We start from the raw sequence: 18,718 nt of genomic DNA, 5'->3' as shown, positions 1-18,718 counted from the left end.
GATACAGTCTACGTTCGCAACTATGGTCAATGAGACAACTGGACGCCTGACGAAATTAAGTTTACGGATAAGCAGCAAATGATGACCATTGTGTCTCCGGACATGTAGGTGCATCGGCGTGCTGACAAAGTCCAAAAAAGTCTATCGGAGGTTAGGCTACTTACTGCCCGACCACCAGAAACCAGCGATTGCTCCTACCTGTCGCGTTGTCACCTCCGGCGACCACAATGCGTGAAAGCCGTGATGCTTCCAGCCACAGTTCATGAAGTACCACCGGAAGAACCTACATTGGGTCGTTCAACTAGAGCCTGCAAACCAGTGGATACTTTTAAAAGAGAAAGAATTGTAGAAACGCTGTGTCATGCTTTCTTTCGCTTTCTATCTTGTTAGTTTTTGGTTATTCGTGCTGTGTTCTTTCGTGACAAGAGCGGATCGTCCACCCGCTGTGTATAGACACGATTCCATCGCTTATCCCTCGGACGAAGAATGCTGAGTAACTGAGCTGTGGACGCATGCGCAGTGTTTGATGTAGACAACCTGCAATGCTGTTTGGTTGGGCGCTATCTAGCGACTGAAGCAAGAAATATTGGGTATGCCCGGGAGTCGCGGCGGCATTGTTCAAACGTGAGTTATTACTCTGGTGGCGCCGCTTAGCCTAGTGTCTGAAGCAAGAAATACTGGGTAGACCAGGAAGTCGTAATCGCATAACATGCCAGTACGGCGGAAGCTACGGCCCTGGCGTAGCTTCCGCCGTACTGGCATGAAACGTAGTCACTTTCCGCCAGTAGCGGAAAGTGACTACGTTTCACTGGAGTGCGCTTTTAATGCGAAGACGTATCAGGCTTTTCGCTGCGTCATGCTCCAATATGTGTGCGTTGCACTCGTATACTGAGCGCGTATCGAAGCCGTCGGCACGCAATCGGTGGCTTATCGTTCCCCTTTTGCTAAGTTACAACGAGACAGGGTATAACCGTGGGCTCTCGCTCTGCCGGCGCCACTTGGCTGTTGCCGGCTGGCAGACATGTTTGTAACGCGTTAGAAGTAGCGAGGTACTTCTACCTAGTTACTATTTTCGGTAACGAGTAACGTATTTAGTTACTTTTTTAAAAAAACGGAACGAGTAACTTACTTTTAAAGCCAAGTAACGAGCAACGGTATTTCGTTATTTTTGATGAGTAACGTGTACAACAAAGTTTAAACGGCCTTGTTTTTATTCTAACCTGATTATGCGTCTATTGCCAGAACGGTAGGAGGGCAACCCGAAAAACAACTAAACAGTATGACAGTACAGCAACGTATATCGCTGAACATGTCAGTCGAACAATTCGATTGACGTGTCCAGCGATAAACGTTGCTGTACTAAACTCTACCGCTGGGAGTGTCCTTGACACAGCGAACACAATAAGTTTTGTTAGTTGAACCTTCTAGAAACCGAGTACGGACCGAATGCGAACCCGGAGGTTGCCAACGCGGGAGGACACATAATTCATTGTCAACTTCGAACTTTAGATGTAGAGAGATCACAAGAGAGGGGGGAAATTCCAGATCCACCGGCTCTTGCTGAAGCACAACATTGCCGTTCCTTCGAGTGCGTCGGTAGAAGATCTCTTCAGCGTAGCCATAGATGTATTCTCAAGGAAGAGGGGAAACATAACTGATGAAAACTTCGAGAGGCAGCTACTGCTTAAAGGCCGACGACCAGACTCGGGATTCTGCAAGGCAGAAGATACTCCTCACCATGATGGAGGAAACAGGCAACGGTGGACAGCGCGAACTGGTGGTCGATTTTTATGTGCAACGACTAGTAAAAATAAAACAAAAAAAACAAAACAAAAGCAGTTGTTCATTTGGTCGTCAAAGTACCGTGAAAAGTAACTCGTTACTTTTGAGGTAACTCACGCGTACGTTTTGAGAATTGGTTACGAGTAACGTAGTTAGTTACTTTTTGAGCGAGTAACGATCAACGGCATTTAGTTACTTTTTTTGTGTAACGTGTACATGTCTGCCCGCTGGCTATAGCGCACAGCAGAGCTGCAGCGCATGCTGAGAAGTTGTTGCACAGCACAGCAGACAAAGATGGCAGCGTGCAGAAGGCAATTTGTTCAAAGGTCAATAGACGTTTTCTGTTTCCTGACGTTCACAGTCACGTGGGCTTTGTATTTGGTATGCGGGACGAAGAAATAATAAAACAATTCAACTTGGAATATGCGACAAAATATAGGCGAGGCAAAGCAAGAATGTGTGACAATCACGATTTTTTTGTAAATAACTTCCGACGGCGTGGAGAGACCAAAACGATGTTCTACCGCGTACCAGAAGTGGAGAAATCCAAGATGGCTGCGCCCTCGTGGAAAAGGCGTTTAAAACTACGAGCACCCGAAACAAACACGGTCGACGTTCAGCCACCATTGGACGTCTGTTTTGCTCACGACGTCCTCGAGGCCCCGTCGTAACACTATCCAATGCAATTAAGATGCCCATAACGTGCTCGTGTTAAGTCACCTCAGAGTCAGCTCAGAGGTTTCTGCTTCCAATCAAGTAGTTGCAGCTAACCATAATTTTCTTCCGTACACCCCTTATCAACGCCGCTGATCCTGTTTGAAGCAAGGCATATCTCAACCTCAATTCCACCCTACCTTAACTAGGTCTTTACAGTCGTACCCCGTAATCCTACCTCATTTATCAGTTCCCCGAACCATCTAATTCCTTACCGCACGCTTCCTTCTGTACGAAGCACTTCCAACTTCCTACATTCCTTCCCTCTTGAGCGAGGATGCTTCTCCTCTCTTAGCACTAACCGGCACCCTCTCCCCAATTGTTCCACTTCGCCCTTCCCCAATTAGGTCCTTACTGTGTTCCCCTAATTACGCGCCTCCTCAGGTTCGTTCATTCGTATTCGGACGGGAGTTCCAAGTGGGGTCCGCCGCTCGCATTATTTATACATGCCGCTCAAGCCCCGGTCTCGTACTCTACCCTCGGGACGTCTGGCGTGCCTAACGCGCCCAGGACTTTCTTGGGTGCTCGAGTCCTGCCGCATAGATTGCGTCCATCCCCAAGTGTTTGCGGCTGACCGTCGTGCGTATGTATGCGCGTATGTGTGAGCGTGTACGTGCGGTTGGCCCCCGTCTTGCTCGTGACGGTCTCGATGGGGCTTGCCGTCTAGGACCCGCTGGTACGACGGGTCAGAGAGCGAACTCGGTCGTGTGGCTGGATCAAGTGGCTTGATGACGACCACGCTGCTTTAATTTGGACGCGGCTTCTCTATCCCTGCCAGCTGTTTCGTTAGGCGATCTCGACAAGCAATCAAGAGCCGCCATTGTCTGCTTCGAATAAGGTTTCTACGGCGACCATTATGTCAAGTTTGAAATGTAAACTGCAAGGGGAAAACTCTAAACACTTCGGAATCTCGAGAAGTTGGCAAAAAAAGTAGATAGACAAATTTAATCGTAGAACTTGATCTTGTCATTTCTGTCTCTAAAGTTGTCTAGCGCAGTATAAGAACGCGAGCGCACTAATACTGTCGTATTCAGCGAATTTCGAACACCTCTCGTTCCAAGGCGTTTATAGTATCGGCGAATCAGCTCGCGATGTCGGATCCGCAGACACAGCCTAGATAGAAGACCGTTATGTTTAATTTGGTAAGTCACTTCCAAGTGGCCAATGCTATTCACGAGTCTCAACTGAACGCTCACTCAACAATCGTGACCAATCTGTGCTCCGAGTTGGCATTCCGAATGTTACGTCTATAAGTTCCAGCACTGCGGCCTCATTTTCCAGGACGTCTTGGTTCCTTGGGTGTCCATCAGGGTACTCTGCTCTGCCGATTCTTCAAATGAGTTTGTTCTGAAGGCATCTTAGGTGCTCGTAAAACAGGGTTATGAAGCACGTCTTCTTTTTTTGTAACATTGAATTTTTTTTAACGCATCTTAGAAAAGAATCAACTGAGGTTTCCGCAACACGGCGTGTGCCGCGCTTGTTTACAACCATTCGAACGACGAGTAAGATGGCTTCGCTCGTGGGAGAGGGTTTTCATTATTTTCGTTTCTCATGGAGTCGCTGAAGCTTTCGCGATGGAAGCCGAAGATTATGTTACATTTTCGCTACGCGCGAGTTTAGAAACTGACAATGACGAATGACGCTCATTAAGAGACAGTACTGACGAATGTGACTCTTACTTTTCGCGGCGTAGCGATGGCGCTGTGTATTCGGACAAATTAAGGACCGCTCTGTCGCCCGACAGTGTCGTCACAATTTATAATTTTATACTACCTTGACGAAGCCTACATCCGGCTAAATAAGCAGACACACTTCTGAACCTGGTATTCATGGGCTTGCTCCTGGATAATCCACTGAGTTGGCTTCAAAGCATATAGTTATTATAACGTACGCTGGAGTTTCAACTGACGCTAGTGTCTACGCGACTACCGGGATGCAAATTGAAGCAGACAGCAACTAGTCTACTTTTTTGCTGCTCCAGCATGTGCACTCCTATGAGGATCCCGCGTGCATGTTTGTCTCTTCACCAGAGAATAAAACGGATCGCTTTTTGTTTTGATTTACATTGTAACGAATAGTGTGCATCATTATTATGGTTGTAAAAGTTTAATTTTTTTTTTTGTTACACTATTTTTTAATCATCGGTCAACTAGGTTCAACTTTGTTTTATCTGAGGCCCAAATTTGTGTTCCACAGCAGGTGTATAAAAACAAGCAACGACTCAAAGCAAGTGTGTTCAAGGTTCACCAGTATTTCGGTGACACTTATATATTGCCTAGGCGGCCAGCCATGTCACTATATGAAAATGATACCGTCGCGCACCTTTACGAGCGGGTGAAAACGTCCAAAACATATAAAATGAAGTGTATCGTCTATAAAAGGTGTCTCTCTTTATTTGATTTCTATGCCGGGCAGCTTTTATCGCCCACCTGTTTTCTGGCTTCTCCCCATTTGCAAGGGTATGTGTCGATCTATTGAACGCAGAACACGCGTATTTCCACATACGTATGAGCATAGAAAATGAAGCAGTACTTATTTATTGAAAGTATGACTTTAATTGCTTGGCATTCACTTTATATTGGTCATCCTCTCGTACAGTAAGGTACTGATCCAGTGCTACTGCATTGTGCTTCCCGTCTTTCTTAGTTATCCAGATGTCCTTCGTTCGCCTGGCAGAAATCCCCTCGCCAAAAAGTGCCGACGCCGTGTTCGCGATAGCAGTGTCCAACAATGCAAATAAATGCATCTATGGAGCTTTTTAGCATTGTGTTTAATGCCGTGAATTTGAAAGAGAAGCACTGAAACCGACAATATTTTTCATTTTCATGATTGAGAACTGTTCCAAGCTATCTAATGTTTTATAACTATTGGCAATATGTGCTGTTATAAACCAGCGCAGAGAAAAAATGCACCCGCTTTACCTGATAGAAATGCATTACCTGAAGTCAATTTTCGACTGGTTTCGTGTACTTCAATTTGGTATAGCATACTAGCCCCGGCTGAACCACTAGCGTACATTATACTCTATGCTTCAGACATATATTTATACAAAAAAGTCTGCCGCCCCCCCTCCCACCCTCCCCCCCCCTCCCCCCCGACACTTTCCTATTAAAACAAGGGCATTGGAAATATCAACATCTTACGGTCATACTGTCGTTTGTCGCGGGCTGTGTTTTTTTTATGTCTATCGGCAGAAACACTACGTGGAATCAGGTGGGCTAGAAGTTTTCTCATTATATAAGTATTACGGCATTCTAACTTGACGTTCCAAATTGCACAAGTGAAAATACATTCTTCTATGCTAGAGGTCGCCGCTGTTACCACAGACGTCACAAGCTATGACGTCATCACACCGGTGAAACCAGCGATGCGTGCAGTAGTAAAAGCAACTTGGCTGCCTACCAATGAAGTACTTTGCAGCGTTCACCGCGTCTTGCCTCTATCTGCACACGACACCACAGTCTGTTTATAAACTAATCCAACTAAACATTTGGCCGTTGTGTTTCACCAAGATAAGCAAGGTTGGGTAACTTCGAATGTCTCCTAAATATGCGATAAAATCTCTCTATATATCAAGTGGGTTTATTCACCGGTATGCACGTACAGTGACTACTAAACACTTACTTAACCTGTAAGTATACGACTACCTACATCGCCTTTTTAAATCAAACGATTTTCTGCAAAAAAAGGCATAACAGAAGCGCACGCTCCAAGTTCTGACGTCTTTTTAACGGTATGGCATAAAAAGCGCAACATTATAAGCACGAACAAGGAAACTTTCGAGTATATTGAAGCAATGTTCAGCCCAACTACACCGTACCATAAACACAATCCAGCGATCATGCACGCATGGGAGAAATAAAACAATATAAGGTGCAGCATGCCATATCCATTGCATTTTCTTATAAACAAATCTGACTATAGCAAATTAAATTAAGGAGCCTTCCCGACAATCTGGCACGGAGCTTCTGCGCGGAATCCCTTCGACGGCAATTGCTACCGCTCCGACGGCACCACTCCCACTCAACAGTAGGGTACAGTAATCCCGGAAATGACTGTCGTCATCCTAACGGCTGCTTTCAAACGCCAAGTTGCCACTTGCAACACACTCGCATACACGAGGACGCGCGAGAACAAATCGTAATCTTCTCAGTGAAACACGCTGGAAGCCATTCGAGGCGTTAAAGTCGCCGCGCGAACGTTTATTTCGCAGAATAATGTACACTTACTGAGAGCTAAAGCTTGCTCAATTGTCAGAGGATTAGAGCATGGTCGTTTTGAGATCGTACAAAAAAACTTAGCGAAAAAATACAATAAATAAACGCAATTTGTACATACCTATGAAGCTACTTTCATATATATAAACAAAGGCTGCCCCAGAACGTGATTATGTACATGCGGGAATTCTGTACCTTCTTCCGAGAAACAGCAATATTATGTTGTAAAACATATCAAAATAGAACATAAACAAAACTGTTTATTTGAGAGACAACTGCACAGCTCTCATTTACATAAACCTGAGTATAAGACGTTGTACGTGTGTTGTTCTTCGTGCGTTTTTTTTTTTTTTTTTTTTTATTGTGTAGCACACTCATATTTTCCTATTAAACAAACTGTTTGCACAGCTCATTTTGTTTCTAATATTAGTTTAAAATTAAGCTGCGAACTAGTTATGTCGGAGTTCTTGGGTAAATTCCTAAGCTTACAAAAGAATCAAAGTGCGTTTCCCCTTCCAAGAGCACGGGAAGACATTACAGTTGCCTCTTTTTAGTTTTTACTTTTTCTTTGTTTCCTTCTAAATATGCTCTCGGTCTCAGACAGAAAGATGCGTGTATCATCAAAGATGACGAGTTATATACGTGCGAGTTAATGCTGCTTCGCTCTGAACAATAAACTTGTTACAAGTAGTTTTAGCTTTTTTCTTTCGCGTAAAACAATGGTTGTCATGTTGGTATCCCTATAATGGGCACCATTTTTTAAGATTAATGTGCATCCATATTTTTGTCATCTTTAGCCTGATATATAAAACCTTTAAATTTAGTTTCCTCTCGTAGGTATCATTCCACCCCTAAAGAAAGGGCTAATCGCCTAAACTAAAACGTTAACAAAATATTTTAAAAGTCAGTTCTGCCCAGCGGAAAGCTTTACCTAAAACCCCAGCAAGCCATCCGAGAACAATGCGGGCATCACCATGAGCACACCTGCACAGATGCACATTTCCCAACGTGTTTTTATGCTACGCAGAAGACGGACACAACTCGGACGCCGAAATCGCAAACCTCTGCTTAACTTCGTTCGACGCGCTTCCGGTTTCGACCACTTCGAAAACAATGCGGGCAGGCGAATGGGTTGAGAATAGTCTACCAGTCTCTCACCTGCGGGCTGCATTTCGAAAGCAGCTGTGCAACTATGGGGTCTCTGATTCCAGTCTGCAGGTTACCAATTGCTCGTCTGACACGATGCCTCGTCTGCATGCGGATGCGTACAATGCCTACCCCGCGGTTGTGGATTGTTGTTAGGCGGAGTTCCCGAACAACCCAGGCTGGTGTCAAGGGAGAACGCCACATCACGTGTTGCTCTGTCAAACGTGCACGGAACCTTGAATCGTCTTCATTTTTGTCCCAGCCGGTTTCTTTCTTTTTTCTTTTTAAACAGAATATGAGCATACACTTATTTCTGTGCGAAAGTGTAACGCTCGGTTGTAACGATCGAGCGTAGCACGTAGCTAAAATATATAGACTATATCGCGTTCATAGTACACGAATACTAGAATACTTACGACGGGAATTGCGATTGGGGCCAAGTGATCCCATGCCAGATACTATACCGACCAAACTAAGTGAAGCAGGCGCGTAAAGGAACCGCCAACAGTTGGTTTATAAAGTCGAACCTTTGGTTTTCCCTGCGTTGTCACCGTCAAGCCTGCTGACAAAAATGTGTTGAGCCACCATTCGGATAAAGCGTGTGGCTGCGCCAGCCCCGCACACATCAGCCCCACCGACTATCGCACACAGACAGCATGTATACATCCCTCAGAGTTCATTTGTATGGTAGCTTGACGCATGTTATGCCCCCCGATCTTTTTCAGCATAATCGAGCTAGTGTTTTTTTCCTCCAGGCTTAAAGTGTCCAACACACCTCTGCGGGTAAATAGATCATTTGATCATAGGTAGAAAGGGCTATGTCTTACCATTTAAATTTAAGAGAAGTTTTGTTAAGTATATACACTCTTAAAAAAGCCCGTGCGTCCACTTTCCCACACAACACTCGAAGAGCCAATCATGGAAACTTACGAAGGCAGCTCGGCGAATGACGATGCGGAAACATATGTTTAGACCAAAAAACGCAGTCTGGGTTGTGACTTTAAGCAATGCAAAACGCCACGTTTGCATTGCTTAATGCCACAACTCAGACTGCGTTTTTTGGTCTAAACATATGTTTCGGCAGTGTCATTCGCTGAGCTGCCTCCGTATTACGGTGATTGGCTCTCCAAGTACTGTGCGGGAAAGTACACGCACGAGCTTTTTTTAGAGTGTAATAAGGGAAGCAATGCGACGCATGTCGTCTTTAAATGTGTCCTATAATAATGGCCACGCAGCTAATTTAAAATTTATTCACTTTTGTCTATCGTATAAACGCAGAGTAGATGCCTCCTCTTCTTTTCCGATGACTTTGGGCCCACCTCCCCGCGTATGAAATTCAAGGGGATCACGCCATTTTAACACCGCGTCCCAAGATATTCTATTCCTTATTTTTATTTCTCATTTTCGCATCCATGTAAAATGTAATTTCGTGTTTTGGATGTGCCAACCACGTAGGTCCCCACAGCGCCCTTGTAAGTTATTACTCAACATTAATAGTATTTCACGAAATATCGAAGGATACGAAAACCATAAAAGTACCAAAAAATAACTATGGAATACACACAAAAAAAGTATCCTTAATGGTAGGTGTTAACACGCCCGTAGGGGTATTCCATCTTATTATCATCATTACATTTTCTTTGCTTTTAGTTCCTGTATTCCGTGCCTTTCCCTCATCCTTCAAATGGGCGGAAGCCCGTGCTCGGAGCCTTTTTTTTTTCATTTTTTTACTTTCGACCTTAGTGAAGACTCTCCGACGAAAATATAATTGCCGGCTTTCAAAGTTCAGGGTTTCATAGAAAGGCTCGTTTAGAGTTTTATCCTTTTCATGGCCTTCAATCGAGCGAAGTTGTATAGGTTGCCGCTGGGAAGAAACATGGACGCCTGAAATGCATTTCGTGTTCCTTTGGAAACGCGTTTTCTAAGCACATCCTCGCTTTCTGTTCAAAGTAACCTTGCTTGTAGATATATTTTTTTTCTTATTTAGGTAGGAGGAGGCAATTTGATGATCTCAGTGGTTGTGTCGCTGTGCTTCCCTTTATGCGAATTTTGAAACCCTGCTTACGAAAAACAAATCTTACAAAACACATTTCATGGACTGATTACGATTGAGTTTCACGTGGTGCAAGGTTTTCTTGCTATATTTTTAATAGTCCCGTGGGCACTTCATAAGCAAGGTAGTTTTAGATTTGTAAAAACAAAAATATATCAAAAGGCGTTTTTTTTTTTTACATTTCGTTTCCTAGCGGTTCTTGCATTTAAAATGACGCGGCTTTTTATGAAATTATAATTATTTCATGTAATATAAAGCATTCGATTCCAAATGTTTTTTTTTCGTTATAAATAAGATATCCAGGTCGCCGATCTAATTAATTCTTAACACACGTCTTGAAAGAGAATCCTTGCATTCATGATGTCCCATCAAGAAAAAACAAAACAAAAAACAAACAAACAAGAAGGGCATTATGTCGTTTTACCCCACGTCAGAGCTCAAGCAACGTTAGTGAGTTCTATTAGAGAGTTTTAAAATAGCGCACGCTAAAGCTTTGCCTACGCAAAGATAAGCATCGTCGCCATTGCGCATGCGCCGAACGCTAACCACGTTTCTCGCTTTGCGTGCGCTATTTTAGCGTACGCTATTTTTGAGGAATTTCGTGCGTACGGGAAAGAGTCTTTGCGCTCCTCCAAGAAGTATTCGTGATCAGAAGTTGCCTAAAGCCAAGACGAGCACAGTTAAAACAATGGCGGCTCCCAGGACCATGGCTGCGGCTGCTTTGGCGGCGTTGTGAGCGCGACGTCAGCGGCATTCTCGCGACTGCGATTTTCAATACGGGACGACATTGGACTCGGTTTGAAAAACCCAGTAAGGTGGGCAACATGATGCTTGCGACGCGGAAACATTTCTCGGCGAAGGTACGGTGTGCGAAGGTCACTACACGAGACCTCTCTTGCCGAGGCGAGCAAGCGGACACGACTGGTATACCGCTCGCGTCGCATTCTCACGTTTAAACAAATCTAAATTGTTATTCTGAACCATAAAAAAAAAAAAAAACTTGTTTCGTCCTAAGTTACGTTATTTTGTGTGTGAAATAAAAATAGTGACTGTATCTTTTTGGCGTTGCAAGCGCGAGATGCTTTGGCTTTGGTGTCGCGGCGGAGAAACGGTATTCTAAAACTCTGTTGCGTAGCTTGCGCTATCGCAAGAACTAAATTTAGCACTAGTGTGCGCTAAAATCGCGTACGTTATTCTAAAACTCCCTATCATCGCGTATTCGAAGGAACGCAAGCACTGCGCGTCTGCGTTAGCGTTGCGTGTTCCAAACGGCTCGTGCGCGGCGCCCAACCTGCGGTCTTGGATTGGCACGGGGCGAACACGCGCATGCACCGCGTGGAGCACGCAACACTAACGCAAACGCACAGCGCTCGCACGTGCTCTTATACGCAATACAAAACTCTTCTATTACGAGGCCAGGGACCAATCAAGGCAGTGTCGAAAGCGCGCCGTAACTGCGTTCGCTGTTTTTCTGTGCGCGGATTCATCCTCCTGCTCCTTCAATCGAACGCAGAGACAGCGCCCTGCCTTTCGCGATTGCAGCCTGTAGTCTGTATACACTTAAACAAAAAAGACGCTCGTGAGTTCACTTTTGCACAAAACACAGCCAATCAGGGCGAACTGTAGAAGCAACCGAGCGAACGACGACGCTCGAAATACAATTAGACAACAAAAAAAGTATGCATGACATTTCAGTGGCCCGTTGTACCTGCGGAAATTGTGTTTTACAGTTCTAATCGTATTATACGGTTTGTCATTAACTTTTATTGTTCGCTGTGATCGGCTGTATTCGTGTTCTGCAGAAAAGTAGACTCCCAGGCGTTTTCTTAGACCGTACGTAGGTTAAACATTTCTAAAACTCAAGACGGAGGCTACAAAGAGGGGAGAAACACAAGGCGTCTCTATCGAGACGTCTTGTGCTTGTCCCCTCTTTGTAGCCTCCGTCTTGGGCTTCAGAATTGCTGAACTTTAACCAGCTCGCCTGCCTTATTACGTCATCTTATATGACCGCTTTGTTTTTTTTTTGTTTTTTTTTTTTTGTACATAACTTTGATTTAGGGTGAAAAACATTATAGACGTCGGACAGCAACAACTATAAAATTATTTTTACCTTCACATTTTTTTTTGTTTATGAAAATAAACTTTTATTTAATGAAGTTTATAATTTACGTTTCTATTTGTTGTCATTTTAAAAATTTGTTCATCGGCGCACTGCAAGACAAAAAAGAAAAAAAAAGGCGATTGCGCTGGTTGTGCCTTACGAATTTTAGATTAATTCCAAAAGTGATTTCTTCGAAGTCGATGAAACCAAAACCTATAAGGATGCGGAGAGTGATAACTTAATGGACGCCCCCCCCCCCCCCCCCCTCCTTCCCCCTTTAAGTCTGATCTATTCACTTAGCCCATCCCAGTGGTAACGCACTTTAAACGAACTGGGAAACCAATCCTGCTTCGTGTGACTTGTCACACGGTAGAACCAAATTCGACGGGTGCTCTGTCTGTCTTCGACAACCAACAGATATAAGAGTAGACGGTGATGCATGCAGTCGGCGAGCGGGGACTGGGCTACCGATCACCCACCAGTGAGAATGAGTTGTCCCACGGTGACGCTTTGGGACACGGCTCCTGTAAGACGGTGACGAGTCTGGCAGCGATACGTCCGAAACCCGTCCTGCTGGTCCGTTTCCCGGATGTACAGTTCTCCGGATGGGAGCAGCGCGTACTTGGAACCTGGAAAAGGTGTAATGGACACCATGAGAGTTGTTTGACTCTAAAAGGGCGTTGTACCCTAACATACCCCTATAAAATCACAAACGCGGACAGGGATCAGCTCAAACGTTCAAGAGTTGAAAGACTAGATACGGCGTGGGTGTTTTAGTAAACGTTTATTATCGTTGAAAATAAACGTTTTTGCGCGTGCATTTCAGCGGAGCCCTTAAGCCGGGTGCCACGCTGCTCGTACATATTACAAAATACAGCCTGCAAACACGAGTCACTACAATATCCGTGGTTCGAATGCTGCGTACCAAGTTTAACTTTTAACTTGCCAGGCGGCATTTGAAACACGTATCTCGTGGTGACGCGCCTTCGATTCTGTTTGCATAGCGTCATTTGCATGACGTATAATGCCCGTGTCCCACTAGAGCGACAGACAGAAACAAAGGACAGCGACAAGCCTCAAACCCATGCAGCATGCTTGCGATGGTACCTTAGGCAGGCGTCTATAGTCATTCGGTGCTTGTGAAGTAAGCACGAGCGATTGCAAGCCTGCCAAAGATATTCTCGCGTGCATAATGCTCGTGCTTGAGCATAGCCTCCTTTATTCTACAAATCCTTTCAAATCGCGAAAGACTCTGGTTTGAGGCTTGTCGCTGTCGTTTGTTTCTGTCTGTCGCTCTAGTGGGACACTGGTATAAGCAGTGTGACATCGGGTTTAGTGTGACTCCTACCTCCAATTGAATCTACTACGTTTGGGGGTACCAATGAAATTTAGACCTAAACGTCTAACCTACCCTTTTAGATTAGAGCACTAAAACTAAATCACTCGTCAAGGCTTTTCTTTTTTTAAATCATAGGGTTTCCGTTTTTGCGTACGAACGCCAGTGTTTTTCGTGCTCTGTCGTCGTAATCTATTTACGGCAACTTTTACTGGCGTACCTTCGACTGGAAGCCCTTTTTGTTCCTCGTCTGTAATGCTTATTACAATCGAACCTAATCACCCAACGCAGCGTTGTATAAACATTAGCTAAATACTTCCTGCAGTCATCGACAAATTAAGAAACGCAGTGATTGACCTAATGTAATCGCCTTTCTTGTTTTGTGATCAGTTCTTTGGCGTTCTTCTCAGATGCTGCCGCAATATCGCTGGCTACTGAACGATGATAGGGTGGCCAGGTGTGGCCACGCCCTTCGTTTCTTAAGTTTTCAACGACTATAGTGAAAAAAAGGTGACAGTCTATGTCTAGACTTCCCTAGCCTTCCCTGGGCTTCCCAATGTATACCTATATTGGTAAAAGCCCACCTCGTTCAGCCTGAAACGGAAGCACGTCAGAACTGCGCCCTGTACATTGCACTCGCAGCAGCGATCGGGCGACGGCCAATTCACAGACAGGGTAAGTTCGACCATTATTCGGGGTTGCCGGCGAAAACTCGAGGAAACGCCACTGGTCGAAATCGCCTGGGCGTGTTTGCGAACACAATTTAAAACCAACTAAAATCCGAAAAAAACAAAAAAGAACCCTTGGGATGAAAGTGCTACCTGATAGGTTGCCCACACTCTTAAAAAAATATATACGCCAACTCATGTTTACAAACAAACCGGAGCGCCCCTAGCGGACGCCAGCGGCGCCGCGCATGCGCAGTGGATGGTGGGCAAGAAGCCCGCCGTCGCCCATAAACAAACCATTGAATAGTGTTGTTGTCGACGTCGGTGGGAGTCCCCTTGCTCTTTTTTTGCGTTGGAATTGTTGATTCTACGTCCTCCTAACACTGTCTGACTACTTCAGCAGCTTCAGCGAAAATAACGAGGCAAAACTTTGCGTGAATAATGTGACGTGCGGCGATTCATTTCACGTGGACGCCGCAGAATGGGCGCTAAAGCCTGACTCCCACGATGAGATTCTGCTCGCTATTTTCATTCGCGACGTCACTCGGGCTAAAAAAGCGTGGACCGTAGCTGAGATAGTGGACGTTGATACTGAAAACCGCAAGTAGAATCGGGCATTACAAGTCGGTGATGGCCACTGGAAAAAATTATCAACATCTTCTTGTATCTGTTTACACTTAGCCTACTTACCCCAACCACCTTCAAACGTGTTTTGAGGCCTGCACTTAGTTCTTATCGCAATTACCAGGTCAACGTTTGGTTGACGGGCCGGTGTCGTTTGAACGAGCTGACGAAGAAAAGCAGACAAGTTTGAAAGAGCAGACGACAGTTCGAACGCATGCGCAATGGTGTACGGGCAAGGAGCACCGCGTCCCGCGTCAACAAACCATTAGAATGTCACGTTGTCGGCGTCTGTGTGGGTCTGCATACTCGTTTTCCCGTGGGAATTATCGATTCTACGTCCTCATCGCAATGTCTTACCACTTTAATCGCCTGAGCGATATTATCAAGGCTCGTTACGCCGCTAAACTTTATATAAATAATTTGACGTGCGGCGATTCATCCGCTTGAACGCCGCAGAATGGCCGCCAAAACCATGATGAGATTCCTGTAGCTATTTTCGGTCGCGACGTCGCTCGTGCTGCAAAAGTGTAGAAGGTAGCGGCGATGATCGACGTCGATACTGAAACCCGGAAGCGGAAACAGACCAAGTGTAACAATTCGGTGATGACCACCGGTACCAATGATCAGCATCTTGTGTATAATGCTTACACCGAGCTATACTTAAGTCTTTTGAGGTCTGAAATCACCTCTTACTGCAATCACCCGGTCAATGTTTGGTGTATACGGGCCACTTTTGCTTGAACGAGCAGACGACAAAAAGCAGACAAGTTCGAACGATCATGCGGCCGTGTGAATTTGAAGACGCACTGAACCCATCGGTGGTCCGGACAACTTGGCGGTTTTCTCACGTTCATGCACGTTGGAATAAAGCAAATACATCTGGCGTCCACAAAGTGTTGCCCGCACAAGCAATCGTAGTTCGACAGCGACTGGTTTGCCCTTTTCACGGCTACTATCCATGTTCTCGGACGAACGGAGGGGGCAGAAACACATGAAAACTGATCGTCAAACCTTTCCAGACTCTCTTGGTACAGCACCCGTCACAGCATTTTGACGAGAAGGCAGGGTTTTTGTCTGGTTTCTTCCAAAGGAACACAGGAATGCATGTCTTGCACAGCGACTTCTGCCTACCTCCCCAGATCGGAAGTGCGCCCGACGCGCCACCACCGCGGCGTGACGTAGGTGAGTTGAGTTCGTGTATATATAGCATAAAGCTAGTAACTGCAGCCATTACTACCCTTTTCTGAACGTTGCTACCGAAGAGACGCGGGCAAGATGGCGGCGCCTGCTGCATCGGCTGCATCGACGATTGCCAGCTTGAGCGACGCACTTATTGCTTCAGAACGCGGGGGGGGGGGGGGGGGGGGGGGGAGGAGGGGAGAGGGAGGGGAGGGGGGATAGCCACACACAATCGTAGCATCAAATATTGTGGGAGGGAGTATGTTTAAAGGTTGGAGCTGACTTTAAAATGATCGTCGCCTCCATTCCAGTCAACGTTGGTTCCAGTATGTCGGAGAAGCCAGCGCTGCCGCGAACGCAGTCAGGCGGCAGCCATTGTTGAGGCAACGACCATGAGTCTTCTGACTTTCCTTCGCGTTTGCATTCTTTAAAAAAAAAGCGTTGATATGTTCATCTTGGTTTTCACTCAGATTAAAATAAGCACACATCACGTGCTTAAAATGTTCCCCCCCAAAAAAGTGTTTCGGTTATTTATCGTTTTATTTTTTTAAATATATGTTTTTTTTTTCGCAAGAGACGCTTGGCAAGATTGTACGACAAGCAGGTTGGGACCAGTCGGATTTTGCGATACGATCATTTCTGCGATCCGAACCTGCCGTTTTTGCAGTCTGTACCGTTCTGTTCTCTCGTTCCCGTGTTGGAGGGCATAATTGACGTTCGTGCGCTCAGCTCGACGAGTGTGTGTGGACGTGGGCTGTACCGAAGATAGTCCTAACGAGTCGGAGACGAGCGTCCGCTCGTCACCAGATACGCCATCCACGGCGGTCGTTAGGCCGGTTCAGTGGCATATATTTCGCCGTTCCAGAAGCCTCGCTGCTTTGATCCTACTAGACACTGGGAACGCCTTCTTCACGTTCTCTGTGTACTCGGTGGTTGAATGATTCTGATTGACCTGTCCTTGATTGGGACCTGTCACGACCGTTGGTATGCGTCGTAAATAGCGTATCTAGTTTTAGGACTGCTTAAAAATAATGTTTTTGAACTCTACGAGTCTTTTTGAATTCGATTTATGTCTTCCCCAGAAACGTGAGCACTCTTCACTGGACTACAGACAAATTAAGTTGCGAGCTGCATGCGGTATTAATTTTGCATGCATTTCTGTCGCTCCACGGGCGAATGCAATGCAGCTGCCGTCGTACTCGCCGTCAATTAGAGCCTTCGTTCGCTGCGGGTGGCGAAAAGAAAGCAGTCTCTCGCCGACGGCGACCGTCTTCGTTTTAATTCTTGATTAGGTTATGCGACGAGAGAGGTGGTTCGCGGCTGCTATTCGGGGAAGCGAATATGGATGCTGAGAACCGGTGGGGGGAATTGTTCATTGACTGTCGCAAATAATTTCCGCGCCTAACTTTTTTTTTTTCTTTTAAGACACAGAAGCCTCGAATTGTTTGAAAACTTTCTTAAGGAAGGACATTGGTGCGAAAAGAGCACTATATTTGCAACATTATTCACTGAGGTGGTAATACACGACGACAAGTTTGCGCACTCAAATGGTCAGTATAAAACACTCATAGGCAGTCATGGGAGTTACCGATTAGAGTAAACGTGTCACGTGTTTTCGTCGTATTTGTATGCGATCTGTGTTGAATGTACAGTATCAATTGTGCGCTGAAAATATCTGTGTGCAAGATTTGTATGTAGTGGCAAATGTGAAAGCATTAAAATAATTAGGCGGTGACCAGCGCCACCTGGATTACTCATTTCCAGTTTTAATTTTTGTTGCACCTGTCATCTGGTGGTATAAGCACACTCACATTTTTTCCCCCACCGGATATGACGTGACTCATTGCGTTTCCGCTTGACCGTTACTTTCTACGGTCACTAGGTGCCTAGTGACATATGTGACAAGCAGTAAGTAGCTTTTACCAATACTACTAGCTTTTTTTAAGAGTGCAGACTTAAATAAAAGAAAACACTGCAACATATACAAAATGAGGAATCTTTTAGCGACGTCCAATCAAACGGTGACGTGGAGAACGTTTCCGACAAACCAGTGGAAGTTTAAAGACAGCTTTGAAAGTTAAATAAATATGTGATTACGTAGTTTTGCGCCTTCTACCGTCTTGTTGCGACCTGCCGTTGTAAGAGTGCAAACAAAGTCTTACTTTCATTAAAGGTGGAAGAAACTCTAAATTATGTCCTAAAATGCTTTTTTTTTTTTTCTTTTCTTGGGAGAAGAAAGGCAAATTTATATTTTAACCTATGTGCACAAATATGTTACCTGGCGGTTGTTTTTCGTTTTGTTGTTTTTTCTCCCGGAGTCGGGTGTAAATTCTGGAACATGTGCACGTTTAATCGGAAAAGCGATCGCGGTCCGAGGAGATTCGAAGCTTCTTTATTAGCGGGTTAGGCGACACGTTTCCGGGCGCAATATGTGGCCTTTAATATCCGAGTGTCGTCTGTCCTTGTTTTCTCCGGTATTGATTAGCGCGCCGGTCCTCGTTATCCCCCTGACATCGGCAGCTGCGCCACTTTGACGCCGCCCCGGGAAAGACTTTTATTAGGAAGCCATCTCTCGCCAAGTCGCACGCATTGATCCTCTTAACAAACATCACACGCCCCGGCCAGTATCAGATCCTAAGAACGATTTTCCAATGTCGTCATGTTTCTAGTGTAGCGATATGAAATAGAACTGAACTTATTACAGCTTAATATTATGTAGCATATCTACTGCGAAGGAAAGGGGATGTCTTTGCGGCCCTTCAACCGCCCGCGGCTTCGAGGGGAAAGCAAAGGCAAAGGTTCTCGCGGTTCTTGAGATCAAAAAGCACTCAAGGTTCCCGTCAGCATAGACCAAGGTATATCGTAGAGAAGATGCCGTGTAACCCGAGCTGTTGATTG

The 18,718-nt window shown here is 45.3% G+C and overlaps 1 protein-coding gene across 1 annotated transcript in view; it reads right to left on the bottom strand.

Moving 5' to 3' along the window:
* Positions 1–18,718, bottom strand: part of LOC8040188 (Down syndrome cell adhesion molecule-like protein Dscam2) — a 292,425-nt gene that overhangs the window by 134,927 nt on the left and 138,780 nt on the right. Inside the window, exon 4 of the mRNA XM_042286468.1 lies at positions 12,493–12,642. Within this exon, the coding sequence (XP_042142402.1) occupies positions 12,493–12,642 (150 nt within the window). The remainder of the gene's footprint in view (positions 1–12,492; positions 12,643–18,718) is intronic.

Source organism: Ixodes scapularis, unplaced genomic scaffold (assembly GCF_016920785.2).
Source record: "Ixodes scapularis isolate PalLabHiFi unplaced genomic scaffold, ASM1692078v2 PGA_scaffold7__128_contigs__length_106722199, whole genome shotgun sequence".
NCBI classification, from domain to species: domain Eukaryota; kingdom Metazoa; phylum Arthropoda; class Arachnida; order Ixodida; family Ixodidae; genus Ixodes; species Ixodes scapularis.
The sequence above is the reverse complement of the archived record's forward strand: the minus strand, read 5'-3'. Positions and strand labels throughout refer to the sequence as shown.